Below are 25,500 nucleotides of genomic sequence, written 5' to 3' on the forward strand. Positions count from 1 at the left end.
TGGGTAGATGGCAAACCAAATCTACTCCTTACCCTTATAATTGTATACCACTGCCTCTCTCACAATTTACTGTACATTAACAGTAACGGATTATATGAACAGTACACCCGTTAGGTAGAACAGTAACGGATTCTACGAACAGTACACCCGTTAAGTACAGCACTAACGGATTGGATCCAGTGAACAGTGTACCCGTTATCTTCCTGTGAACAGTACACCCGTTATGCTAAATAGTAACGGATCCAATTAATAGTATGTACCCGTTATGTTCAACTGTAACGGATTCAATAAATAGTATACACCCGTTTGTAATGGATTCAATAAATAGTATACACCCGTTAGTATTTTCTAATGGATCCTAACCCGTGCAACTGCACGGGGATCCCGGCTAGTTTGAACAGTTTTTGTGTGTGTTTGGGCTTGCCTTGCGGCTAGCGTCTTGTTTAGTTCACCCCAAAATCTAAAAAGTTTTCAAGATTCTCCGTCACACCGAATCTTGCGACATATGCATGAAACACTAAATATAGATAAAAATAAAAACTAATTACACAGTTTGTCTGGAAATCGCGAGACGAATCTTTTGATTCTAGTTAGTTCATGATTGGACAATATTTGTCAAATAAAAACGAAAATACTACAGTAGCGAAATCCGAAATTTTTTCGGAACTAAACAAGGCCCTAGGTGGCAAGAGTGAAAATGTCCTTTGGGGCCTACCACTGCCCACTGGGCACTGCTTACTTCCTTCATTTTTACTCAAAAATCCCTTTTCATGTTTCTGTATGTACGATCCAGTCAGGCCAAAGATGTGAAATGTTTGGCCTCCTTCATATTAAGAAAGAGGTACTCTTTATCGTATTGATTTAAAATCTACTTAGCTACACAAATATCAAATAGTTATAGTAAGAATTTATTGTTATTCTCCCAAAATAGTTGCTACCGATTTAAATACTGCGCCCATAGGTCAAGAAGTCTCAACAGAGGCAAACAAAACCTACGGTAGTCTTATTTAGACAGCCTTAAAATAGCCTCAAAATAGTTCACAGTATTTTGTTTTGCAAACTAAAACTGATCCGGTGGTCCCAGAATTTCTGAGATATACTCAATGTTACTTCGTAGTCATAATTAGACAACATAGCAAATTCATTAAATCTTTCTCTATCAGCAGTTGTCTTGTCAGAATTTGGGTGCCACTGCCAAGTGCCACCTAATGCAGATCCACGCCCATCATTTTCAAGTTATGGGAAGGGTTTCCAGAATGTTTTATGCAAGTCAAACAAAATAAAATTCATAGAATAACAGATAACAGAGGCGATTCAAGCAAAGGATACAATAAAACGAAGTAAACATGAACTAAGAAAGGAACACCAGTTAAGACCAACAGGTACAGGAGACACCCGTACCGTACTGAAGCTTCGGCAGAAATGATGTAGAGATGTTGTTTCTTCTGACAATTTTTCCTGAGGTTTACATTGTTGCGTACCAACAGTGCTGGAGAAGAATCATGCACGCAACAATGTAAACTTCAGGAAAAAATTGTCGGAAGAAACAACAAAATTCATTGAAAAGGGAGCAATTCATATTTTACATGACCTTGTATACTCCCAGCTGCTGCTGCCACAGTATATGTAGGAGTGGTTACTGCAGCAGCAGCCACGGCGCTGCTGCAGCAATCACAGCCTACAAGAAGATAGGAACTGAGTTCCACAGAGTAGGGCCCAGCTTCAAGCTCTTCAATCACAGCCATACAACAAGTTCTTTAATGGAGATTACAGTGTAAACTACCAATACATCACCACAAACGGAGAGAAATCCTAAAAAACCTACAAAGATGTTCATGATACATGGCCAAATAACTCTAGTTAATGGACAGGAAGATTAGGGGTTGCATTAGCAAATGCAAAGGTAATCCTAATATACAACAGCACATGATGTCCTCAAAATTTACATGCCTGTAAGGTTTCTCCCCTTCCTGACTGCACAGAAACAGTGCTACATAGCAGGATGGGAAGCAAAGATTAAATAGTTTTGCACCATGTGAGCAGCTACCCTAACAAACATCTCCAAAATGGCTACGCTTGTCTCGAAGATGATGGTTCACCCAGTGAAACAGAAGCAAATGAGGAAGCCCAAGCTCGTGCATTACTTGCTCCCTTCCTCAAGTCCGTTGCCTTGTTGCTCAGTCTCAGCTTGCTCCAAAGCCTCCTCATATCAAGAACATTCAATGCTCGTTCCAAGAGCTGGTTTGATCCCCTACGGATCCCTAGGTTCAAGTTTTGGACACGGACAACTAAGAAAGCTCTCAGATGAGACATGACAACAGGTATGAAGTGCGCTGCAACCTTCAGGATGATAAAAAGAACTGCAGCTAACAAATATGGCTCATCTTTGGCAAATTCACGCAGAGAACGATCCCATGGCATAACTGAGCTCAAGCTTCCTGTGCTCTCTTGGTGGACAACATCAATATATGCAATTGGATCGAGACCTGCAGCAGGAAAACACCCTTCAGAAATATGCTTTCAAGTACTATAAGCAAATCAGTGATAGTTATCCACAAGACCACAAATGTAGCATGCGCCAATTGCCTGTTTAGTTGTTTGGAAACTGGAGTTATAGAGTATGCCCCATAGCCCCTTAAACTATTACCCCATGCCGCTGGTGTACACATAAGCATCAATCATTTAAAGACCTCAAAGAGTATAATGTCATAGTAAGATTGCAATCTTGGTGCACGGCCACATGGGGGTCAAGAGCATCATGGGGCTTATTCATTCAAGGGTACAGCTGATTCACCATTAGACAGCAGCAATAATTCCCTAGGTTAAGAACCAAAAAGAACTTATCCAATTATAGTAGCAAAGCAATAATTATCCAAATAAGTTCTGACAAAAAACAGAACCCAGTGACTGTATGCTCAATCATAAGTTTTCTCAAGTCTCAAGTAAAGCATATTTGAAAGAATTCGTGGTCATTTAATAAACCTATGTATGCATGAACAAGGTGAGCAACAATGGTACCTGTAGTCTCTTTATAGAAATTGACCAGAGAGTTAAGATCTTTTGAACCCCGATATCGAACCATCGTAGTCTCATTTACAAAAAGAATGGCTGGGAAACCACGGACTCCATATCTTGAAAACAAACTACAGTAAGCAGATGCAGTACAATGAGCTATATAAATCCACTGAACAAACAATATTTGTTCAAGGGACAAACTGTATCAATTCAACAGTCTAACACTAACAAGTTCAACATTCACAAACCTTGGTGTAGCAGAAGATTCTTCAACAGCAAAGTGATGTATCTGAGGGTACATCGTGCTAAGAGCTTCAAATGTTGGTTGGAATTTGCTCGAAAATGGACACCATGCAGCATAAAAGAGAATGAAGTATGAAGCACCCCTCCTTCGAAGGTTCAACTCAGTATCAACAGCCTCTCCTCTCACCTTCAGTAGAAGACAAGGTATTTAAGAAACTACAACTTTCATAATTTGCAATACAAACTATCCACATTCATTGCACTGCCAGAAAATTTAATTTATAATAATCAATAAACGAGGCACTATATGCGCAACAGCGGCTAAAAGTAAAGATGGTTCATCGATCTGCAGAAAATTAGCACAATCAACACAAATTGCAGGGTGTCACCACAGAAGTAATAGTTTTAGGTTGACACTATTTCCCATTTCAGTGACACGATAAACCAAAAGTTAAGAACACGTAATTTCCCCATTCTTCTGACAAATCCTATTAGTTGCAACACAGCTTTTCAGCTCTGTAAATAGGTGCACATACTATCACCACCAATCAAATATTGAAACATCGTGAATATAGAGTTAAATGCACCAGGGCCAAGCGTGTGCCATCTCACCCTCCAACCCCTGATGCTCCCCTCGTTGTCCTTCCTGACGGCAAGCACCTCTGTGTGGAGGCGTCTCCGCGCCGACGACGGCGACACAGATTGGGTTTCAGGGGGGTTTGGTGCTTTCTTTTTCACCACGTAGCAATGACACATCAGCAAAAAATGCCCGTGTGGCAAGTATGGTCCTGTGGTGTACCACTTAACAAGTTTAGGGGGGGCAGAAATGCATTTTCAAAGTTCAGGGCTATGTGACGCACACTTACAAATTCGAGGGCCCCTCGTGCATTTAACTCTAAAATATATGCTACAAGTTTAGTGGAAACTTTCAAAATCCAAACCACCATCCCATATCCTAATCACTGCATGTACAAGTAGGTTTTCACTTTTCCTAAAAGTTTACATATATCTAGTAGCTAATAAACTGAAATTTAAATTTTAGAATATTCAATATAATGTACAGAAGAAACAACTAATACTGCCAGTGCAAAGCATGAACACATAGAACATCCAGAAGTCTCACTCAGGTTGCACTGTCTAAGTCCACTAGCCTATTTTTTTTTGAGGGAGGTACACTAGCCTTCTTCTGTTTATTATATTGGCCAATTGCATTCATCAACAAATTTTCTACGCCAGCAAAGGTTTATTGAGAGACATGGATTACTCATTTGCCATGTTTTATTGCATAATTGTGCTTAAAAAGGTTCCCATAGTACTAATTTTGATGTTTCAGTTGTTAAAGAGGAAGGACTAAATAGCAAGCCACAAGATTCACACTTGGTTGATAATATTTGTGGCTACCAAAAAGAAAATCACGGCATCTTTGCCTGTCTCCCTCTAATATCGCCTGGTTAGCAAGCAAATCGTAAATATCGACAGCAGATTATTAAAAAAAACAGCGCGTCACCACTATTTGCCGCGTTGAAATGTAGAGATTTTGACAGGAAGAGGCCGCGACCGGCGAGAGACGCCGCGGTTTAGTCGCGGGCTCGTTTGGCTCGACGATTGGGCGGTGGACCTACCTCGAGAGGCGGGGACGGCTCGATCCGGACGAAGGGGCAGCGGGATCCGACGGCGTCGAGGAACGGCGGCGCGCCCCTCCGCGCGCACGTGCCCGCGGCCGGCGACCCCGCGGCGGCTGCGCCGGCGACGGCAGCGATGAGGGCGACCGCAAGCGCGGCGGCGGCGCAGCGCATCTTCTCTCGCCTTCTCCCTCCCCTCCCTCCTCTCTCTCTCTCTCTCTCTCTCTCTCTATCTTTCTCTCTGTCGGTTCCGCTTCGCAATTTTCTCCGCGTGTGGAGGCTGGATTTGGCGAAAGGAAAAATCCGCGAGAGGTTATTTTGGGTGCGGGCGCGGGTGGTGGTGGCCAGTGGGGACGCGTGCGTGCTGCCGCCTGGTTGGCTAGGGCGCTGCAGCTGGCGCCTGGCGGCTCACCTCCCTCGGGCAGGAGACAGCGGGGCCCATGACGGCAGCGCTGCAGCGGCATCCTCTTTCTGGTTTCCGGGACCACCCAATCAGAAAAAAAATAAGTAATAGCTAACAAATACGAAAATGACCCGGACCTGGCGTTGTTTAGTTCCGAAAACATTTCAGATTTCGGTACGGTAGCATTTTAATTTTTATTTGATATATTACCCAATCATAGACTAATTAGGTTCAAAAGATTCATCTCGTAATTTACAGACAAAGTGTGTAATTAGTTTTTGTTTTCGTCAATGTTTAGTGCTTCATGCATGTGACACAAGATTCGATGTAACGGAGAATCTTAAAAAGTTTTTAAATTTTAGGAAACAAGACCCTTGTTTAGTTCACCCAAAAAAAATTAAATTTTCTTTAATCCGTCACATCAAATGTTATAGATGGAAACAAAAAAAATATTACAATATTAAAATGTAAAATTTTTTTGGATCTAAACAAGACCCCAGATCGTGGGCCTGAATCCGCCCGAAAATGTTAGGGTCGGCCCATAGGGTGTCGTGCTCGATCCTCTCTCTCCTCTCCTCTCAGCGAAGGCGCAAGGTCAAGGTGCAAGGAGGAGCAGCGCCGACTTTGCGATGCAGATCCTCCGGCGGAAGGTTCTTGAGGCTTCCCGCCGCCTCCCTCTCTTCTACGCTGCGCACAGCGGACGCGCCCATGCGGTCGCTACGCTGGCGGGCGCCGCCGCGCGGTGGGCCCCGCCGGCCACCTCGGGCTCACTTGCCGCTGCTCCGTGGGCTGCCACCCAGCGCCGCGGCGTCAAGATGCTCGGCTCCGACGTACGCACGGATTCCTCTGTGACTCTCGTCTTCCTCTTTTTTCTGTGATCATTCTAGTTTGATCTATGTCCCGGGTTTAGCTTGGCTTGTATAATGGCTTTGGTCCAGTTACATGTCCTGTTTGTTTCGCCAGAAATGGTGCCATGGCTTAGTTGCTTTTGTGTTTCCGGGGGAATTTATTCAGTTCAGGCTACAGAAGCATGTTGTATGGAACGTAGTGCAGGGTATAGCCGCAGGTTAATTACGGTAGTCATTATCATACATCTATTGAATTCATGACATGAGTTGAAATGCGCAAATTGTGTAATACCCGGTGCAGTAAAGGGCTGTCCTTCTGAAGCAAATTCACTACAGCTAGATGTAGCCGTCAGTAGAAAGTCTTACAGCCTTACCCATGGCAAAACATGCATGTGCAGGAATGATCGTTTTATGTAATGCTAACCTGTCCTCTGTCCTCCAAATGCTTTGTTCATTTCTTTTCTCTTTTAAGAAGCATTACGCGGTGATTAACTCTGGGACTGTCTTCATATATTGTAGGTGAAACTTGGAAATATCATACAAAGAAGAGGTGTGAACTTACATCTCTAGTGTTTTACTTTTTCTTTCAAGTATCATGGATTATTACTCACTTATCCCATTGGCCAACCTTAAAATTCAAGGTCGCATTTATCAGGTACTGAAGTTCTTCTTGTATTATGCATTCATTGGTAGTCCCTGTTATACCTGTGTTCATTACAAGAAAAGCACCGTATGGTTTTGCTGACTTGCTTGTGTTCTGTTCAGGTAATAAAAGCACAACATTCGCATCAAGGAAGAGGAGGAGCCACAATACAGGTCATTCATTTTATTTGTTTCATAGTTTATCTCCTGCAGCAACTGGCGCCACATGCTTCACTCTCAGAATTTCATGCGGTCAATATTTGTTCTGTTTTATTTTGAACACTTTGACTATTGCAGGTCGAACTGAGGGATGTTGACACTGGAAACAAATTAACAGAAAGATTTCGTACTGATGAGGCCCTTGAGAGTATGATTTCTTTTTCTTTTTCTTATATAAAACACAACTTTAACAGCTAAGATGTAGCCATACAAGCCTTAGCCTAAGGCTCTGCCCCCATGAATGTAAACATCGCAACCCCCCTCTCCCCTGCTCACTTGTGCAAAGCCAATTTTAGGCAGTCATGGAACATGATTGAACAAACTAAATTGAATTAGTGACCAGATAGAATCTACATAATTGTGATGTAGAAACCGGTATATATTGACCAGCTAGTTGGTAGTCTTAGGGCCAATATCTCATGTGATAATCATGAACAATAACCTCTCCAGAATTGTTTACTGTATTAATGCTGCAATTAATTTGATGGACATGATTGTATTATTTTTGCACATAAGTATACACTATAATCACTATATTAAAAGTATTCGAGAAAGTACAAAAGACTACAATACCATATCTAACCGAATTTTTTTAGAGTCCATCCAAGCTAAGTTTCAGCCTTCCTGTTTAGCCAACTTCCCTAGACAGAGCTTGAGCTGATAGCCTTGTAGGGCGTGATTGGTTGCTCATGAGCAATAGATCCGGAACGGAGAGGTAGTTCAGGCTGGTTTTAGCCAAGCCAAAACCATACAAGTACCCGTGTTTGGTTGCCAAAAAAGGTGTTGTACAGCATGAGCATGATCCTGTTTGGTTGCCTGCATGTGCCATTTTGCTGCATGGACTAGTTCAGTTGCATGTGTTTGGCTGAATGTATAGGAATGAGTTGTGATCACCTATGTATGAGTTTGGTAACCTTACCACCAATGTTTTGCATCAGATACACAGATATCAAGTGACAAAAAACAAATCAAAATAAGTCTCAATTGTATCATCATTGGCCTCAAAACTGGACCTTGCTAAAGAACATGTACCAGTTATATAAAACCAATTGGCCTCAGCTAAAGAACATGCATAATAATTTCATCATTGGTGGCACAAATAAACAATGACTTCATAAAAGTCCACTGTCAGCCATCTAGAATGGCATTCACCATTCGGTTGCGTTGACAAAGGATCAGAAATACGGTAACAAAAAGAGCCATTGCATCATAGGCTAAGCAAGAACCCACCTCAGATTACATAGACATACAGGGCTGACGCACCATCAGGTGCTCCTCCACCGCCTAATCTAGCAGGAAACAGTAATAATCATCGACCCATGCACTGAGCTCACCGCCTAATCTAGCAGGAAACAGTAATAATCATCGACCCATGCACTGAGCTCAGTTATCCATAGCAGAATCATAGTGAAACAAACAAACCTGAGCTAGGAGCTAGCGGTTTGCATCATGAACTCACAAATCTATGGATACGAGCAAGAAAAATAACACGAACCCTAGGCAAACTGTGCACGCCCTGATGGAGAGGACTGGAGAAATGGCGGCGGTAACCCTAACTCCAGAACCGCGCACGCCCTGAGGGATCCATCCCTCGCCAAACCTTCCCCCGCGCGCCCGGGGTTCCTTTCGCTGCGACGCGTCGTCCCGGCTCGCGAGCGAAGCTCGCCTTGAGGAGACGGGGGTGGGGTCGGGATGGAGGGGTGGAAAAGCACGAGATGATGCAGGAAAATGGTGCGAGTAGGAAACCAAACATGAGCCTGCTGACGTAAATGGACTCGGATGGGTCTTTGCACCATCCTATACGGGCAACCAATCACGCCCGTATTGGCGTGGCTACCATTGGCATGGAAAGGGGATAATAAAGAGGCTTTACATGTATGCCATTATAAAAATTACTTAGTTATTACCTACAAGCCATTAAAAAGTTAAGTTCTCACAATTGCCATTGCTTTGAACTCTTTACCCTCTACGCCACTTCCGTCAGATTTGACTCTAACGGTGTTAAATTGCATGTATGAAAAGTCAAAAATACCCTCATGTCTAAATATCCAATTAATTTTTTTCAACATCTTAACGGTCTCAGATGAAAAAACTCAAAACTAAAAAGTCGTGGATCTTGTCGAGATCAACAATATTTATATAAAAAATATGTTTATTTGATTTTATATAAAAAATATTTTTTCTAAGACGTATTAATCATATCAAATCATATATTTTTTGTATGGAATTCAATGAAAATAATTTTTATACAAAACTTATAGATATTGTCGAGATCTACAATTTTGTAGTTCTGAGTTTTTTCATTTGAGGTCATTAAAATGCTAAAAAAGTTAATTACATATTCAGCTTTAGGGTATTTTTGACTTTTCACACTCGTGGTTTGACACCGTTAGAGCCAAATCTGAGGGAAATGGCATAAATGACTAAAAAAAGTTTAGAGCAGTGGCAGCTGTAAGAACTCAATTTTTTAATGGCGTATAAGTAATTACAATTTTTTTAATGACATACATGTAAAAACCTCGATAATAAACAGTGGCTTCCAACTGTTATGGTGGGCCAAGTGTATGAGTGCAGGAAGAGAAGCCGTGGCGAGGAGCGATGCGTACTTTGCACGCTACGCGCGCATCAGATCTGAGCCGCTCGGCTCAGATCGGACGGTTGGGAGGGGCGCGGCTGGTGAAGGTCGCCGGGTCGGTGCGGCTCGCGGCGGCGCGTGGTGGTGGCTCGCCGGAGTAGGGCGGCGCTGCCGCTACGTGGCATGGCCGGCCGAAGAGAGGGCATGGGTGGGTGCAGCTCGGCGTTGCGAACCTGTTGGCCGAGTCCACGACGGCTGCCGGTGGCCGGGGACGGCGCTAGGGGCGGCGAAGCGGGCTCGGCATGGCTGCGCATCAACGGCGAGCTCGTGCGGGCACGTCGGAGTGGGAGAGGGGATGGGAGAGAGCGCGGCGGGTCGCTCACCTCCGTGCGGAGCTCGGGGTTGGTCCTCGTCGCCTGGGGCGCTGCAGGGGAGGAGATCGACGGCGATGACTCAAGCTCCGGTTGATTGCGGCAATGGCGGCGGCGGGTAGGCCATGCGAGGTGGCGGCGGCTCCTCCTAGGGTTAGCAGGGAGGTGCGGTACGCAGGGGCGAGCCCCTTTATAGCCCCGAGCATCCTCGGTTCGCGCGCACGAGGAGGATCGAGCGTCAGCTGTGGCTCCCGTCCGATGCGGAGGTAGGGGATGGGCCTGACGTGCGGGTCCGCAGCGTCAGCGACTGAGACTGACTGGCAAACGGGGCCCGCCGAGCAGAGGCACAGCGGCAGCTGCTTGGTTGGGCTGGCTCGGCTGCTACTGCTGCGTTGGGCCAAGGCCCAAAACAGAGAGGGCGCGCGCGGGCTCGAGGAGCAGGCCAGTTGGGCCAGATGCGCGCGGGAAGGAGAGGAGAGGGAGTCAACCTGGGCTGGGCCGCCAGCGATTGCTGGGCCAAAAACAAAGAGAGAATAAAAACAAAAAGAAAAGGCTCTCCAATCTCCTGAAAGGGCATTCCTAATACGGTTTTGAAACCAAGATTTGACTAGCAATAAAAGATTATTTTTGGAACATAATTTTTGGGCTATTTTTTAAAACAAAACATATTTTATTTCGAACACATTTTCAAATTATTTTTCAAACTCAAATCAGAAATAGCTTTGAAATAAGACTTTTGGTGTTTTATGTTTCCAAAAACCGAAAAGGGCCTAAACGTGGCTTGCTAGAAATTTTGAAATTCATTTTTCTCACACAAGCAACCAAGCTAGAGCACAAAGCACACAACAACAGCAAAACACTCTTCACTTAGTTTTGTAAAAGTTTTAAAATTCCACATTTTCTCTTTTTGAATTATCAACAATTAGATAAATCTTGGAATATTTTAGAAAAAATTTAAATCCTTCATTTTATTTAGTGTTTTCCTAATAACAATCCATAATAGAAATTTTGGAGTGTTATAGGTGTCAGTTTAATGCTTCAGTTCGTCTACCTTTTAGACTTAAACAATCGTATTTACAATGTTAGTCTAATTATTAAATGTTCTGTCTGAACACACAGGAGTTTTTGTTGAGGAGAAGTCATTCACATATCTGTATCAGGAAGGAGATACTGTGACACTTATGGAGTAGGTTTCATTTCTTTCTTGTCATTATCTATTCACATGCTAAGCTGTGATGATGCCAGTATTTATTTTTAATCGTGGTCTATAATCTGGTGTCTTTCTTTGCCAGGCCTGAAACATTTGAGCAACTTGAAGTTTCGAAGGAACTGTTTGGCAAAGCTGCAGCATACCTGAAAGGTTTAACTGAGTACTCCCTCCGTCCCAAAATAACTGTCGTTCTTGCTTCCCGAGAAACAACTTTGATTAAATATATATTAAAAAATATTAATACTTATGATACATAATTAGTAGCATCGGAAAGATCTCTTAATCTAGTTTTTGTTAACAAATTTATTTGGAGATATAAATGTTGCACGTATTTTCTATAAATCTAGTTAAACTTGTGACATGAAAACCCAAAACGACAGTTATTTTGGGACATAGGGAGTAGTAATTAACAATAAGAAGGAATTCTAATGGTTTCCAAAAATAAAACTGTGCTTATGTTTTTGCATTTGTACAGTAAGCTTCTCATATGACTCCTTCCCTCATCTATCAAATCTGATGGTGCTGTAGCAGCACCATAAGGATGATATTTACTAATGTAGAAATTTTTATGGTTTTTATAGTTTCCTTGTAATATTTGGCTAAATTTTTCATAGTTCCCAGCCGTGGCAGCTTGCCAATTTATGAAGATTTGCAGTGTCCATGTTAATTTCATCTTCTCAGTTTGCAATTGAGTTTATGATAATGTATTTGTTAAAATCCTACTTTTTTTCTTGCTTATAACAGATGAAATGAAGGTGAATCTACAATACTTTGATGGCCGGCCAATGTCTGGTACAGTTCCTCAACGAGTGACTTGTACTGTTGTTGAAGCACAGCCAAATACAAAAGGGCTAACTGCTCAACCTCAGTAAGTTTTTATATTATTTCATCGTCCATTTATTCTTAATAAGTTAATGCTGTTTAATGAGTAGTGATCGACTGGTAATGCGAGCTTTCTAGTTGGCAGTATACACAAATTAATAGAAATTTGATTTGAGAGATAGAGACTTTAGAGAGTACTGAGCATAAGCACACGCAAAGTAACTGCAGGCAATGGAATGCTGGATTGTGGAAGTTGTCTAGTTTTCATCAGTCAGAACTTGCAAAAGCAAGTCTGTGGGTCAAATCTTACATATTTAGTTCAGAATTGTCTAAGTTAGCTCCTTCATCCTTTACCTTTGCCAAATTTCACTGCCACATCTTACATCAACCTAGGTAATTTGAAATTAAAACTCAACTTGTACATGGGACAAAAAAATCGTGTTAAGGGGTAATTTGGACCTAGTGAAATAGTTGGGGGAGTAAATCGAGCCATACATTAGTTTAAGGGTTTATCTGGACATAGGCCAAACTTTGGGGGAGTAATTTTGACTTTTCCTTTTTACTATACCTGCTTCATAATCTCTTATAGTCAGATGTCCGAGCCTCAGTATTATACAGTTAACTAAGCACATGCTTGTTATAAATGCAGGTATAAAAGGGTCTTGCTGGACAATGGTCTTTCAGTGCTTGTAAGTTGCTGGCCACCATTCTGTAGTATTTCCTTACCTAGAACTACTGTTATTACATACACTTTGTTGATCTAGTGCTGTTCTCTTTGTGGAACACAGGGCAGAGGGCATTGTGCATGTTTTTTGTAGTTCACTTGTATGTACAGAAACAAAATGATTTTTAGTTGAGGAGTCGGCACAGCTTTCAACTTATCTATATTTTCGTTTAAAGTTTATGCACATAAGCCTTATTCTCATGATTCATTCACCTCTTACCTTTTTTTATATATAATTTTGTCGACTAAATTTTGTTACCACCATAGAACTGGTTAGTTCACTTGCTTGTTTCCATTATTGTGGCTCCTTGATTGTACCTGAGTATAAATTCCTTCTGTCTTGAAATTTCTCTGGAAGTTTAACCTATTCCTAATGATTGAAAATTTATAAACATCGACATACTGTATTCGAACTATTTCTTACTAACACTACTTTTTGACTTTATCTTAGGCACCACCCTTTATTGAAGCGGGTGAGAAGATTGTAATCAGTACAGCCGATGATTCTTATATGACGAGGTACGTCATGGAAAGTCTGGTCATCTTCTTATTATATCATTAAAAGAATACCATTTAACTTTTGTAATCTGCAGTGATTTGTGATTGTCATGTGCCTATCTGTCTTTTGATATTTAAATTCTTCATAACTGATTAAAACGTTTTTTTCCTTGCATTTCAGGGCATAACCAGATATCGTGGATACGTTTTGTTCTCCCAAATGGGCGAGTATGATTTGGCTAATGGATAAGTTTTCACTCCTGCAGTTGCCGTAAACAGTCAAGCTTGGTCGACACCAACCAATAATTTTAGTTCTTTACCAATAGCAACACATTTTGTACTCACAGATCTTTTCATTTCGCCCTCGTTTCAAATATTTATGCAAAAGAATCCATTCATGGTGAACCATGGAATCTTTTTGGGGAACAGAGATAGAGAAGCTGTTTTGGTATAGATACGTTCAAATTATTTGTATTCCCTTGTATGGCTTACTGTTCTGCGGAACTCATTTGGGTTTGATTGTCTGGATTTCATGCAAATAAATACGAAGTTTTGACTGTTGATTCGTATCTTACATATGAATTCATAATCAGTGCCTTGCAGCAGAATATCAGATCCTATCGCCAGCCGACACTGCGAGAACAAACTTTATCTGCAGTTTTCTAGTTTAGCAAACAATGAAGATAATTTATTTATTTATTTATATACAGTTGCAACCATATCCAAAAAAAACTTCTTGTGCTTCCTAGACGTTCCTAATTTGCATTTACAGTCAAAATAACAAACTCCTAGCACCCCTAAAGAAAACCACAGGTATTCCTGAATGCGTCACTTGTAGGCGTGGATGTAATCTTGGAAGTAGAAGTTCTTCTGGATGAAGTTGGCAAGCCATCGGGACGCAGCGAAGCATAGCACGGCAGCCGACACGACCGCGGCCCTCTGAACAGTCGACGTGACCAGGGTTTCCTTGGCGACGGCGAGAAACCCGACGACGGCGACCGAGGCAACCTGCAGGACAACCTCAAGCGCCTTCATGGCCTTCAGCGCCGCGTTGCAGCTCGTGCACTGCGCCACGTGTGACCAGTACCTGTCATGGGCATCACAGTTCAATTCCTTGGCGACCGTGTGATGTTTCAGGCCAGTGTGAAGATTACTAGCTTGTTTACCTCTCCATGAGCTGATCCTTGGTAGGTGTTGGTGGCAGCTGATCGATTTGTGGGGTTGCCCAGCCGATCTGATTCTTGGAGAATTTTTTGAACCAGTTCCTGAAGGCGACCACCATGCTGTCTGACGATGTGGGCACATAGCAAGCTTTCTGCCAGTTATCAAGCCCTACCGTGGCAAATTTACGCTCCTAACAAAAAGAATTCAGCAGATATGAGTTACAAAAGCCTGGGTCACTAAGCTTTGAGTATGAGATAGATTGACCAGAGTATAATCTGGGTGTTTGTTGTGCCTGACATTGACAGAACTTGAGCTATGTACCTCAACATGGAGGAGGAAAATGTCTGAATCCAATACAAGATTCTGCCCGACGTGGTACAGCCACCGTGGTGTGATGTGGTGGAGCCATACCCCAATGTTCCTCGGGAACGCCCAGATCACCCTGCTCCTGCCAGGACTGACCGGAATGCATAAGAATACCAGCATGACCCGAGGCACCTTCTTCTTCTTGTCCTGCCCGACCACCAAGAGGCAAGAACAGTGAATAGTGCTGGTCTGTTAAGATGGTTCATCGAATTCCTTCCGGTGTCACTTGCATTAACAAAGAGGGAGGGGATTCACACCTCTTGTGGTTGTGGAAACGGTGCGGCGAACGACGTGCAGGGAGCGACGAACTGGAAGTAGCCCCGCTCCTGCGGCGACACAAACCCTTGTATGTTTGCCTGCTCGATCTTCATCTTCGATGGACCGCCACCCTCTCTATCATACTCAACTGTGAAGAAAAACAAACAACTCCTATCAGCTATGCAGCATGCCACCAAGCAACAAGCGTTGTCATCAACTGAGTAAGCCCAACAAATTCTATGGACTGACAGAACAACTTCATTAGCAATGCCAAACATAAGAGATGATACTCGTGTTAGATCAGGGACATATCTTCCAGGATCTTCCTTCTTGCGGATGCCGCGAATGATCCCCTTGTGCGCATACGGGACATGAGCAGGATCCAAAAGGTTCTCAATCAAAATATCATACCTGCGATGCATCAATGCCACAAACAATGACTGAACTGCAAATGTTCAAATGTGCAATGCAGGCATGCAGCTGGATAGATTCTGGGATCAAAACTCAGGGAAAAAAAAACTGGATCGTTTACCCGTAAGGGAGGTCTCTGATGCCATAGACGGTGACGAACTCCGGGTCGTCGATTTCAGGGATGAACGGCGGCCGCTTCCTCTGCAGCACGTCCTTGTACTCGGGGTCGGCCCTCGGGTAGAACCACAGGATGTTGTTCTGCACGACGCAGGGGTACGACGCCACGCACGCCTTGGGGCTCGTGTGCACCGGCGGGCCGAGGGCGGGTGCCTGGGGGATGAACTTGCAGGCGCCGGCGCCGTCGAAGCACCAGCCATGGTAGACGCACTGGAGGCGGCCCTTGTCGTCGATCCGGCCCTCGGAGAGCGGCGCGAGGCGGTGCGGGCAGGCGTCATCGAAGACGCGCCACTCGCCGGCGCCGCGGTCGTACCAGGCCACGACGCTGAGCCCCAGCACCGTCTTGCCGTGAGGCGCGCGCGGGTCGAGGTCGCACACGGGGGCGAATGGGTACCACTGGTCCAGCCAGTCGAACTGCTCCTTCCCTGACGGCGACGGCGACGGCGACGGCGACGGCTGCTCCTCCTCGGTCCGCGGCGTATCGGTCGCCACGGCGGACACCGACAGCCGCGCGGCGCGGCGTTGCAGCCGCCTCGGCACGGGGCGCGCGCCGCCGCTTACGTTTAGCCTCCTGCAGCTCAATGGCGCGGCGGCCGCGGACAGGGGGAGCGGTGGGCGCGATGCGCGAGGGATCTGCAGAAGGGAGAGGGGGTCCATCGCGCGGCGGCAGCCGGCGGCGAGCGCGGTGGAAACCCCGGGCAAACTCGGCGGGCTTCTGGGGAGCCGGGAACTCGTGGCTGTGGTTTGGCGGGAGTCGTGGCGTCGCGGGGACGCCGCTCCTGTGGGCCGGTAGCAGTTGGATCAGGCGATTCAGCAGCTCACAATCACCTGCACCTGCCCCATGGAAATGGTAGAAAAAAAAAATCCAGCCAGGAATGCACACAGCTCACATATGGCCTTTCAAAAATGATGCACACAGCACACAATTCCACGATAACTGTGATTTTGTATAGGAAATCAAGCGAGCCTATCTAGACTTAATTTTTGTGGGTTTTCATGTAAAATTAAGTCTATTTGCGAGTTGACTGACAGGTCCGCTTGCATCCTAATTTTGCCAACAATTCCCAATATAAACAGCCTCAAATTTCCAAGGGAACCAAAGGAAAAGGCCCGAGAGACCAAAACACCACGCAGCCCGTTAACGGCCCCAAAAAGGTCAAAACCGAACCCAGCTCGTTAACGGTCCGAAAAGGCTCTCTCAGTTTGTGCAAAGGGAAAAAGACTATCTCTGTCAAAAAAAAAAAGTCATAGTTCTCGAAGACCACAAGCTCCATCAACAAAACCGCAGGATCCCCGTCCTCCGGAAACGCGTGACGTCACTTGTAAGCATGCGAGTAATCCTGGAAGGCTGGAAGAAGAAGTTGCTCTGGATGAAGCCGGCGAGCCAGCGCGACGCGGCGAAGCACAGCACGGCGGCGCACACGAGCACGGCTCTCCGGGCAGGCGACGACGCGAGCAGCGCCGACTCCCTGGCCACGGCGAGGAAGCCGACGGCGGCGACCGACGCGACCTGCAAGGCGGCCTCGGCCGCCCTCATGGCCCTGAGCGCCGCGCTGCAGCTCGCGCACTGCGCCACGTGGGACCAGTACCTCTCCATGAGCCTGTCCTTTGTGGCGGTCGGCGGCAGCCCGCCGGGCTGTTGGGTTGCCTAGCCGACCTGGTTCTTGCTGTGCTTCCTGAACCACCTCCTGAAGGCCACGACCATGGCGTCCGACGATGCCGGCACGTAGCACCTGCTCTGCCAGTTCTCGAGGCCCATCGCGGCAAACTTGCGCTCCTGCAACTCCAACATGTTAGAGTTGACACTGATATACTGTATGCAGCAAGTGAGTGATGCATGCATCGTAGAACGTTCAGACATTTCAGTAGCTACCTCGACATGGAGGATGTAGGCATCTGAGTCCAGCACGCGGTTCTGGGCGATGTGGTAGACCCACCGTGGAACGACCATGTCCAGCCACACGCCGAAGTTCCTCGGGAACGCCCAGATGAGCCTGCTCCGGCCAGGACCCAGTGACCCACCGGGATGCAGAAGACGACGAGCATGAACCGAGGCGCCTTCTTCCTGCCAGGCTTTGGCTGCAGGGCCACCAATGCAACAATGGCGTTCTGTTGGTGGAATGGCTCCATTCATGGATTCTATGAAGGTGGGGGGAGCGGGTTCGTACCTGCTGGCTAGTCCCTGAGCTGTGGAACGTGCAGGGCGCCATGAATTTCCAGTGCCCGCGTTCCATGGACGCCAGGAACCCATCTATGCTGGCCTCCTCTATCTTCAGCTTCATCGGGCCGCCGCCTTCTCGGTCGTGCTCGACTGTAAAGAAACGCAACGCTACCATTCTCAGTCAGCGGCACTGAATGTTCTTCGTTAGTTCTAAGATTCGAAAATGAAGCTCCTTTTTTCTGAGAATTCAAGGTAATTTGCATTGGCGAAGATGAATGAGAGATCAGGGACGTATCTCCCGGGATCTTCTGCTCTGCGCAGCTGGCGGATCAGGCCCTTGTGTGCATATGGGACATGAGAAGGATCCATCAGGTTCTCTGCCAAGATATCGTACCTGGGATGGATTGTGAATTTGCAATATAATGCAAGAAGGATTTATAATCATGAGATCCCTGATGCTTGGCTGACGGTTTTGTTTACCCATAACAGAGGTCCCTGATGCCGTAGGCGGTGACGAAGGACGGGTCGTCGATCTCCTTGATGTACGGCGGCCGCTTCCGCCGCAGCACGTCCCTGTGCTCCGCCTCCGTCCTCGGGTAGAACCACAGGATCTTGTTCTGCACCACGCATGGGTACGACGCCACGCACGCCCTGCTGTTCTCGTGCACCGGCGGGCCGAGAGCGGGCGCCTGCGGGATGAACGCGCACGCGCCGGCGCCGTCGAAGCACCAGCCATGGTAGGCACACTGCAGAACCCAAACAAAACCAGATGATTCTATATTTTTAGTCAAATTTAAAAATGCTTTGACTCTTCAAAATTCTTGGAATGAATTAGGCATTGTTTAGATGCATTCAAAAACTCAAAACTTTACAAGATTCCCTATCATATCGAATCTTGCGGCACATGCATAGAACATTAAATATAGATAAAAAAGATAAGTAATTATACAATTTACATGTAAATCACGATACAATTCTTTTAAGCCTAGTTACTCCATGATTGGACAATGTTTGTCAAATAAAAACAAAAGTACTACAGTGTCAAAATCCAAAAAGTTTTTAAATCTAAACAAAGCCTTATAGTTTGGAACGGAGGGAGTAAGGGCATGTTTAGTTCCCCTTACTAAATTTTAGTTAGCTAAAATTATTTTAGCTACTCTTAGGTACCGTGACTAAAGTTTAGCTAGCTATAATTTAGTTGGTGGAACCAAACAAAGCCTAAATAATACGGTGTGAGCGCGTGGCCGCGGTCGGCAGCATGCATGCGCGCATGCCCGGCGTCGCGATCGGGCAAGGGCGCCAGCGGCCGGATCGATCAGCAGCTACCGCGCGGCGCGCCATTGCAAAGCTCGTGCGACCGTGGGGTGTGGGCGCGGCGTTTGGGTGACCACACGATCAGTGGTTGGATCTGGTGAAGCCAAGTATAGTCACATACGACTCACGAGGGACGTTTTTTTTTTTTTTGATCACTGACTCACGAGGGACGTTGGATGACCACATGACACGCCAAGTGATTTCCTCTTCATGTGTATAACATTTTCTTTTTTTGTGTAAGATTGCGTTTCTTTTTTTTTTATCGAGATATAGATGAAACATGATAAAAAAGAAACAACTCAAAAGGACATCTAATTGAACCACAACTTCACGCATTTAGCGCCGCTTACATAACGACATTGATTTGTAATGTAGATAAGATCGAGATGGGGTGTCAAGAAAATAATATAAGCAAAATCGCCGCTCTTCTCTTGGTGGCAGAGAAGGATATCTGCTTACACGTTCTTTTATGTTTTAATCACAAGGCTTTGTCAATACTTTCTCCATTCCATTAGAACTATGTAACATTCAAATATTGTTTCATAGAAACTGTTGTTTTAGACCATGGTCCCACCTAAAGAAGCCTGTAGGTTTCAACCTTTATCTCTTCCCTTCATCCGCATCCACTTGAAGCAGAGCGGTCGAGACAGAGCGTCTATCCCACAGGCGTATTGCCTAACGTGGAGGTGGATCTTCCCCATCCATCGCTCCACTGAGATCCATGTACAATCCTCGTTGTGAAGATGTGTGCTGCTAGCCGCCACTCCGCCAGTGTCAAGCTGGCACACCCTTTCTTCTTCTCCTTCGCTAGTGCCTTTCCTCCTCTTTTCCTCCACCGGCAAGAGGCAGAGGGCTTGGCATGATAGGTGCACCAGTAACCTGGATCTAGATGCAAATGGGGAGGAGAGCGAGAGAGAGAGATAATGTAGATGCTTTTGGTCTTTTTTCTTCTGTATTGGCTTTCGGTACCAAATGCTAGAATGATCATAACTTTGAGATGGAGGGAGTAGCTACTAGGTCCCCAAGATTCAGTTAAGTCATTGACAGAGCCAAGATCAATCCTAACATTCTCCCCCTTGACCAAGAGCTTAAGTAATCTTTATATTATTAGTCCTACTTTTAAAAGAGCAGCATACCAAGATGAAAAATCACAATTGACCTAACATCTATAGTAACCATCTTATCTTTTTCCGGGAAGGGCGTTAGTTATGGATAAAATTAAAAGAGAGCTACTTAAGTTTATCACGAGCTAAGACATTTTGCGTACATTCAAAACGCCTTATCCCACCACTAGCACAACTTGTAATCTGCAACAAATAGCTCTAGAACATCCATGACTTCCCCAAGATTATAATAGTGTATAACTCAGTTGTAAGAGTGAATGAAATCCTGAAAATAGAAGTTCTTCTCGATGTAAGTAGCAAGCCACCGAGACGCCATGAAGCACAACACGGCTGCAGTCACAACTACGGCTCTCTGAACAACCGACGTGAGCAACGACGACCCTTTGGCGACGGCGAGGGATCCGATGACGGAGACCGACATGACCTGCAGCGCGACCTCGAGCAGCCTCATGCTCCTCAGCGCCGCGCTGCAGCTCGTGCACTGCGCGACGTGCGACCAGTACCTGCCACCACAGCAAGATATCCCATTGCATATGTGTCACGAAGCCCACAATGAACTACTGTGTATGTCGAGTCTATGGTGTTCGGTGACCATCTAGGTCCCCTAATACCTCTCCAGGAGATGATCCTTGGTAGAGCTTGGTGGCAGCTGGTGGTCGGGCTGTGGGGCTCCCCAGCCAACCTGATGGTTGCAGTGTTTCCTGAACCAGTCCCTGAAGGCGACCACCATGCCGTCTGAAGATGTCGGCACGTAGCAAGATCTGTGCCAGTTTTCCAGTCCCGCCGCGGCAAATTTGCGCTCCTACAAATGGATAAATATTCAGCAATGAGATAGGATCAAATACAAAAAGAAGAAGAAATATATTGTATCTAGTAACACCACTCATCCATTTGTTATGCATTTTATTGCTTTGGGCAGGGTTAATTACCTACCTCAACATGCATGAGGCAAACATCTGAATCGATAACCCGATTTGTGACGCTGTGGAAGAACCACCGTGGTATGAGCTTGTGGAGCCAAACCCCGGCGTTCCTCGGGAACGCCCAGATCACCCTGCTCCTCCCTGGAGCAACAGGGATGATGAGGGCAACCAGCATGAACCAAACTGCCGCCTCGCCACCGGCAGCCTGCAAGAAACAATACCGTCATATGCTGAGATTGCCCTACTAGCAGCTACCTATGATCCAATTAAACAAGATGGAGACCTATATAAGAGATAGATGCATGCATGCATACCACTTTGGTACTAGCAGGTGTGCCGTGGAACGTGCATGGCGCCACAAACCGGATGCTGCCTCCTTTCATCTTGGACAGGAACCCATGCACATCAGCATGCTCTATCTCCATCTTGATCGGCTCACCGCACTCTTGGTCATGCTCAACTGTGAAAGGAAATTAAAGGAACCAACATCCCCAGTTAGCGGCAAAACAATGTCAAGCATTCGATCGACATCGTCAGAGCAACGCCAAGCGTAAAGAAGTGACGATCGATATTGACGTCGATCAGGTATTCAGGTCAGGGACGTATCTTCCGGGATCTTCCTCGTCGCGAAAGTAGGGTAGCAGCCCCTTGTGCGCGTACGGGACATGCGCAATGTCGAAGATGTTGTCTACCGCCACATCATACCTGCAAATGCAATGGTGACATGGTGAAGAACTGAAGATTATCAATATCGTAGTCTCTTTCATGCAGCTACTGCAATGGATCGAAGAACGAAGCATCAGGTTGCTGTCTACTGCATTCAGAACAAACAAAGACTGAGCTTTTTACCCCACGGAGACATCCCTCATGCCGAACGTGGTGAAGTAGGACGGGTCGTCGATCTCGGCGAAGTACGGCGGCCGCTTCCGCCGCAGCACGTCCCTGTGCTCGGCCTCCGTCCTCGGGTAGAACCACAGGATGTTGTTCTGCACCACGCAGGGGTACGACGCCACGCACGCCCTGCGGTTCTCGTGCACCGGCGGGCCGAGGGCGGGCGCCTGCGGGATGAACGCGCACGCGCCGGCGCCGTCGAAGCACCATCCGTGGTACGCGCACTGGAGCCGTCCCTTGCCGTCGATGCGGCCCTGCGACAGCGGCGCGAGGCGGTGCGGGCAGGCGTCCTCGAACACGCGCCACTCGCCGGCGCCGCGGTCGTACCAGGCGACGACGCTGAGTCCCAGCACCACCTTGCCGTGCGGCGCCCGCGGGTCGAGGTCGCATACAGGGGCGATCGGGTACCACTGGTCTAGCCAATCGAATGCCTCCGTCTTGGACGGGGACGGCGGCGCTTCCTCGGCTCGGGGCTTCTCGGCCGCCACGGCGGACACCGACAGCCGGGGCGCGCCGCGCGTGCGTCGTGGTGGCGCCAGCAGGTACGTGCGGCTCTGCGGCCGCCTGGTGTTTGATGGCGCTGCGGCGGCGAGGGGAAGTGAAGGGCGCCCGGTTCGCGGGTGCAGGAAGTGGAGGGAGAGGAGTTCCATGGCGGCGAGGACGAGGAGTGTGGTCGCGATCGCCGGTCGGCCATTAGCAGCTGGAGGCCTGAAATAGGCCATTGCTTTACACGTGGACCGGCCTACTGCGTCAACGAAACGTGGTTCTTGTAAAATGTTAGTCCTTGTAAAGTCAATTAGCGAGCAACCCGTTATTCTCAGAAAACTTGTTTCACCCAGTAAAATTTTCATCCTCTCCATCTTCATCAATATTGTACCATATCAACATATTTGATTAGTTGATAACTTATTTAATGCTTATAAAACTCTGGCGATATCTTCGCTAAAACTAGTCTATAAGAAGCCTTTATCTTTTTTATAAACACTCTAACATGCTATCTATTATATAAAGTTAAATGCACATGAAAATATAAATATGATTATATCTCTATAAATAAAAGGTGGCATTTATTCGAGTGAAGCATTCAGTTGCCAAGTTGCCATCTATTTCTGGCTCTTTCACTTGTAATTTTTGTATGATAGCGAAAGTTGTACTCCCTCCTTTCTATGAAATAGATAATAATATAATTTTATCCTAAATCAAACTATCTTAAGCACAATTAAAAATTCCTCATATTTCTAAATGGATGGAGTATATATAACTCCAAAATATTATAGGTAAAAAGTCTCCTACACTAAGATAACAAAAGTTCAATTAGAAATAAAATACATCTTCCTATTGTGTTTTCCTCTAGTTATATCTCCTGATTATATAACTCTACGTAGTAGATAGATAAAATATGAAGTGAACAGTTGGCTTTATGAACACTACCCTTTTTATCTTCAATTGAGACAATTAGCACTTGTCCGAGATAAAAGATAGAAATCAAAGATTGATCTATAGTTTTTTTAAGCCAACATCATTACATCAAGGTTATTAATTTTTTAAGCCAACACCAATGTTATCCCATTTTTTCACTTCTTCTATCTATATTTTAGTTACCTTTTTTTTTTGTTCAGTCAATAGACAATGTCGTTATGTCTATAGAAAAAAAAATGAAAATTATCTCTTATAAGTTATATTTTAAATTGTACTAATGGGTTGTATATAAGATTCTTGTATGAAAGTATCTAAAAAATTTAGATACCTAAAACATAGCAACTCTCAGTTCTTTTTATAGTACGCCGAGTATAAAAGAACTGAGGATACTATACGACTCCGCCTACTACTACTAGGAATCAAATTCTGGTGATCATGATTCATATTTACACGTGAAGAAGGCATGATTTACACATGTACTGCATTTTTGTTCAAAGAAACAACATGCCACTTCATGCATACCACGCACGTACACGATATGGTTAAAGTTTGGGACACGTACGGCCTCTATTTTCTAGTTTCCACGGTACGGTTGGCAGCTGTGTAATGTAGCTTCTCGGGCGCTGCAGGTCATCAGAGATACGATTGAGCATATTTTTATCGCGTTAGGAAACATTTAGCAAAATTTTTATTTTCAGCCCATCATGTTTTTCTTCTCTAAAAAAAGGGTTCGGGCTCTGCGACCACGCACAGCCAAGTTCTTACATGTATAGTTTTCAGCTTATCAACTGATCGCAAAACAACGGAAAAGAGAACTCACAAATGAGAGGGAGATTTCAAATTTAAAAGCAAAGTTTATTATGTTTTGACATCCATTCGTGATGAAAACGTCCAAAGCAACAATCCCCAAATCTCTGATTATCGAATGGATGATCTGCCTCGTACCCTCAAAGTGCACCAACATTCAAAAGCACCGTACCGCCAATAATTACATTCCCTGGAGATTCTTGAAAATGGTTACTGACATATTCAGCCCACACGTAACAGTTCAAATTCTCGTCGATCATTGTCCAATGCCAAACCGTGCAAGAAAAATGCGGAAATGACGTTCGGAGGGGCCGACTGTCCTCCTCTGTCACCATGGTCACCACTACAGTACCCCAACAAAAATAGGGCCTCTTTTGGAATTGGAACAAAGGAAAATTTCTTACCGTGTTTTCGTGTGAAATTCCTGCGTTCCAAAAGGACTCTAAAATCTGGTCCTATGTGTCCTTATGCATCTTTGTTGTGCACACAGCACAAAAGAGACAATGGCACTAGTGAGGTGGTAATGCAACGGGAATGCAATCAGATAATAGTGTAATTGAAGCTAGGGATGCTCTAGGCCTTGTTTAGATCTAATTTTTTTTGGATTTTGACACCGTAACACTTTCGTTTTTATTTGATAAACATTGTCCAATCATGGAGTAACTTGCCTTGTTTAGATGCGAAAATTTTTTGGATTTCGCTACTGTAGTACTTTCGTTTGTTTATGGCAAATATTGTCCAATGATAGACTAACTAGGATTAAAAGATTCGTCTCTCGATTTACAGTTAAACTGTGCAATTGGTTTTTATTTTTATCTATATTTAATGTTTCATGCATGTGCCGAAAGATTCGATGTGACAGGGAATCTTGAAAACTTTATGGTTTTTTGGGTGAACTAAACAAGGCCTAGGTTTAAAAAATTCGTCTTGCGATTACAGACAAACTGTGCAATTCGTTTATGTTTTTATCTATATTTAATGCTCAATACATGTACCGCAAGATTCTATATGACAGAAAATTTTGAAAAGTTTTTAGTTTTGAGGTAAACTGAACAAAGCCTTGGTCGGCAGCTTTATTTCAAAATGGTACAGACAGTAGGAAACAAACATGTGTGATTTGTGACCCCATCCAGTATCCACTAAGTCTGACTCAGCATTCAAGCTCGATTTAGGTCTAAAACTTTTAACTTTTTAAGATTTTCTATCATATCGAATCTTGTGGCACATGTATAAAATATTAAATATAAATAAAAAATAATAATTGCATATTTTGTCTGTAATTTTGCGAGACGA

At 45.0% G+C, this 25,500-nt stretch overlaps 4 protein-coding genes and 1 pseudogene across 6 annotated transcripts; 1 reads left to right on the forward strand and 4 right to left on the reverse strand.

Annotated features, from left to right (window-relative positions):
• Positions 1,579–5,151, reverse strand: LOC8081214 (5'-adenylylsulfate reductase-like 5). Of its 3 annotated transcripts, none has more exons than XM_021450965.1 (4): positions 4,881–5,151; positions 3,264–3,445; positions 3,019–3,131; positions 1,579–2,486 (listed from the first exon to the last, which is right to left on the reverse strand). In XM_021450965.1, the coding sequence occupies exons 1-4, from the start codon at positions 5,052–5,054 to the stop codon at positions 2,071–2,073; spliced, it is 885 nt and encodes a 294-aa protein (XP_021306640.1). In that variant the 5' UTR covers positions 5,055–5,151; the 3' UTR covers positions 1,579–2,070. The 3 variants fall into 3 exon arrangements, with proteins under 3 accessions (XP_021306640.1, XP_002466254.1, XP_021306642.1); XM_002466209.2 differs by having other exon boundaries at positions 3,019–3,143; positions 4,881–5,150; XM_021450967.1 differs by lacking the exon at positions 4,881–5,151 and adding an exon at positions 3,871–4,861 and having other exon boundaries at positions 3,019–3,143.
• Positions 5,796–13,761, forward strand: LOC8081215 (elongation factor P). Its single transcript, XM_002463651.2, has 11 exons — positions 5,796–6,113; positions 6,651–6,681; positions 6,773–6,786; positions 6,897–6,947; positions 7,071–7,140; positions 11,058–11,124; positions 11,231–11,298; positions 11,893–12,016; positions 12,620–12,659; positions 13,146–13,213; positions 13,374–13,761. The coding sequence occupies exons 1-11, from the start codon at positions 5,913–5,915 to the stop codon at positions 13,378–13,380; spliced, it is 741 nt and encodes a 246-aa protein (XP_002463696.1). The 5' UTR covers positions 5,796–5,912; the 3' UTR covers positions 13,381–13,761.
• LOC8061126 (protochlorophyllide-dependent translocon component 52, chloroplastic) lies at positions 13,851–16,378 on the reverse strand. Its single transcript, XM_021464947.1, has 6 exons — positions 15,513–16,378; positions 15,293–15,391; positions 14,980–15,130; positions 14,678–14,869; positions 14,359–14,546; positions 13,851–14,279 (listed from the first exon to the last, which is right to left on the reverse strand). Exons 1-6 carry the CDS (start codon positions 16,223–16,225, stop codon positions 14,021–14,023), a joined length of 1,602 nt encoding a protein of 533 aa, XP_021320622.1. The 5' UTR covers positions 16,226–16,378; the 3' UTR covers positions 13,851–14,020.
• On the reverse strand, positions 16,481–17,904 carry LOC110431717 (annotated as a pseudogene).
• On the reverse strand, positions 20,162–22,653 carry LOC8081216 (protochlorophyllide-dependent translocon component 52, chloroplastic). The gene is made up of 6 exons (XM_021451522.1): positions 21,940–22,653; positions 21,697–21,795; positions 21,405–21,552; positions 21,101–21,295; positions 20,779–20,969; positions 20,162–20,670 (listed from the first exon to the last, which is right to left on the reverse strand). The coding sequence occupies exons 1-6, from the start codon at positions 22,629–22,631 to the stop codon at positions 20,409–20,411; spliced, it is 1,587 nt and encodes a 528-aa protein (XP_021307197.1). The 5' UTR covers positions 22,632–22,653; the 3' UTR covers positions 20,162–20,408.

The sequence above is a fragment of the Sorghum bicolor genome, chromosome 1 (genome assembly GCF_000003195.3).
Source record: "Sorghum bicolor cultivar BTx623 chromosome 1, Sorghum_bicolor_NCBIv3, whole genome shotgun sequence".
Taxonomy (NCBI): Eukaryota; Viridiplantae; Streptophyta; class Magnoliopsida; order Poales; family Poaceae; genus Sorghum; species Sorghum bicolor.

What these genes read in the sequence shown, in the direction of transcription:
- LOC8081215 (XM_002463651.2), top strand. Translation starts at nt 5,913, where the DNA reads ATGCAGATCCTCCGGCGGAAGGTTCTTGAGGCTTCCCGCCGCCTCCCT. An exon ending in TCAAGATGCTCGGCTCCGAC is followed by an intron (nt 6,114 to 6,650) that starts GTACGCACGGAT and finishes CATATATTGTAG; the next exon opens with GTGAAACTTGGAAATATCAT. An exon ending in TACTGATGAGGCCCTTGAGA is followed by an intron (nt 7,141 to 11,057) that starts GTATGATTTCTT and finishes CTGAACACACAG; the next exon opens with GAGTTTTTGTTGAGGAGAAG.
- LOC8081214 (XM_002466209.2), bottom strand. Translation starts at nt 5,054, where the DNA reads ATGCGCTGCGCCGCCGCCGCGCTTGCGGTCGCCCTCATCGCTGCCGTC. An exon ending in GAATCTTCTGCTACACCAAG is followed by an intron (nt 3,144 to 3,263) that starts GTTTGTGAATGT and finishes TGCTTACTGTAG; the next exon opens with TTTGTTTTCAAGATATGGAG. An exon ending in TTTCTATAAAGAGACTACAG is followed by an intron (nt 2,487 to 3,018) that starts GTACCATTGTTG and finishes TTCCTGCTGCAG; the next exon opens with GTCTCGATCCAATTGCATAT.
- LOC8061126 (XM_021464947.1), bottom strand. Translation starts at nt 16,225, where the DNA reads ATGGACCCCCTCTCCCTTCTGCAGATCCCTCGCGCATCGCGCCCACCG. An exon ending in TTTTCCTCCTCCATGTTGAG is followed by an intron (nt 14,547 to 14,677) that starts GTACATAGCTCA and finishes TCTTTTTGTTAG; the next exon opens with GAGCGTAAATTTGCCACGGT. An exon ending in AAGGATCAGCTCATGGAGAG is followed by an intron (nt 14,280 to 14,358) that starts GTAAACAAGCTA and finishes TGCCCATGACAG; the next exon opens with GTACTGGTCACACGTGGCGC.
- LOC8081216 (XM_021451522.1), bottom strand. Translation starts at nt 22,631, where the DNA reads ATGGAACTCCTCTCCCTCCACTTCCTGCACCCGCGAACCGGGCGCCCT. An exon ending in ATGAGGGATGTCTCCGTGGG is followed by an intron (nt 21,796 to 21,939) that starts GTAAAAAGCTCA and finishes TTGCATTTGCAG; the next exon opens with GTATGATGTGGCGGTAGACA. An exon ending in TTTGCCTCATGCATGTTGAG is followed by an intron (nt 20,970 to 21,100) that starts GTAGGTAATTAA and finishes ATCCATTTGTAG; the next exon opens with GAGCGCAAATTTGCCGCGGC.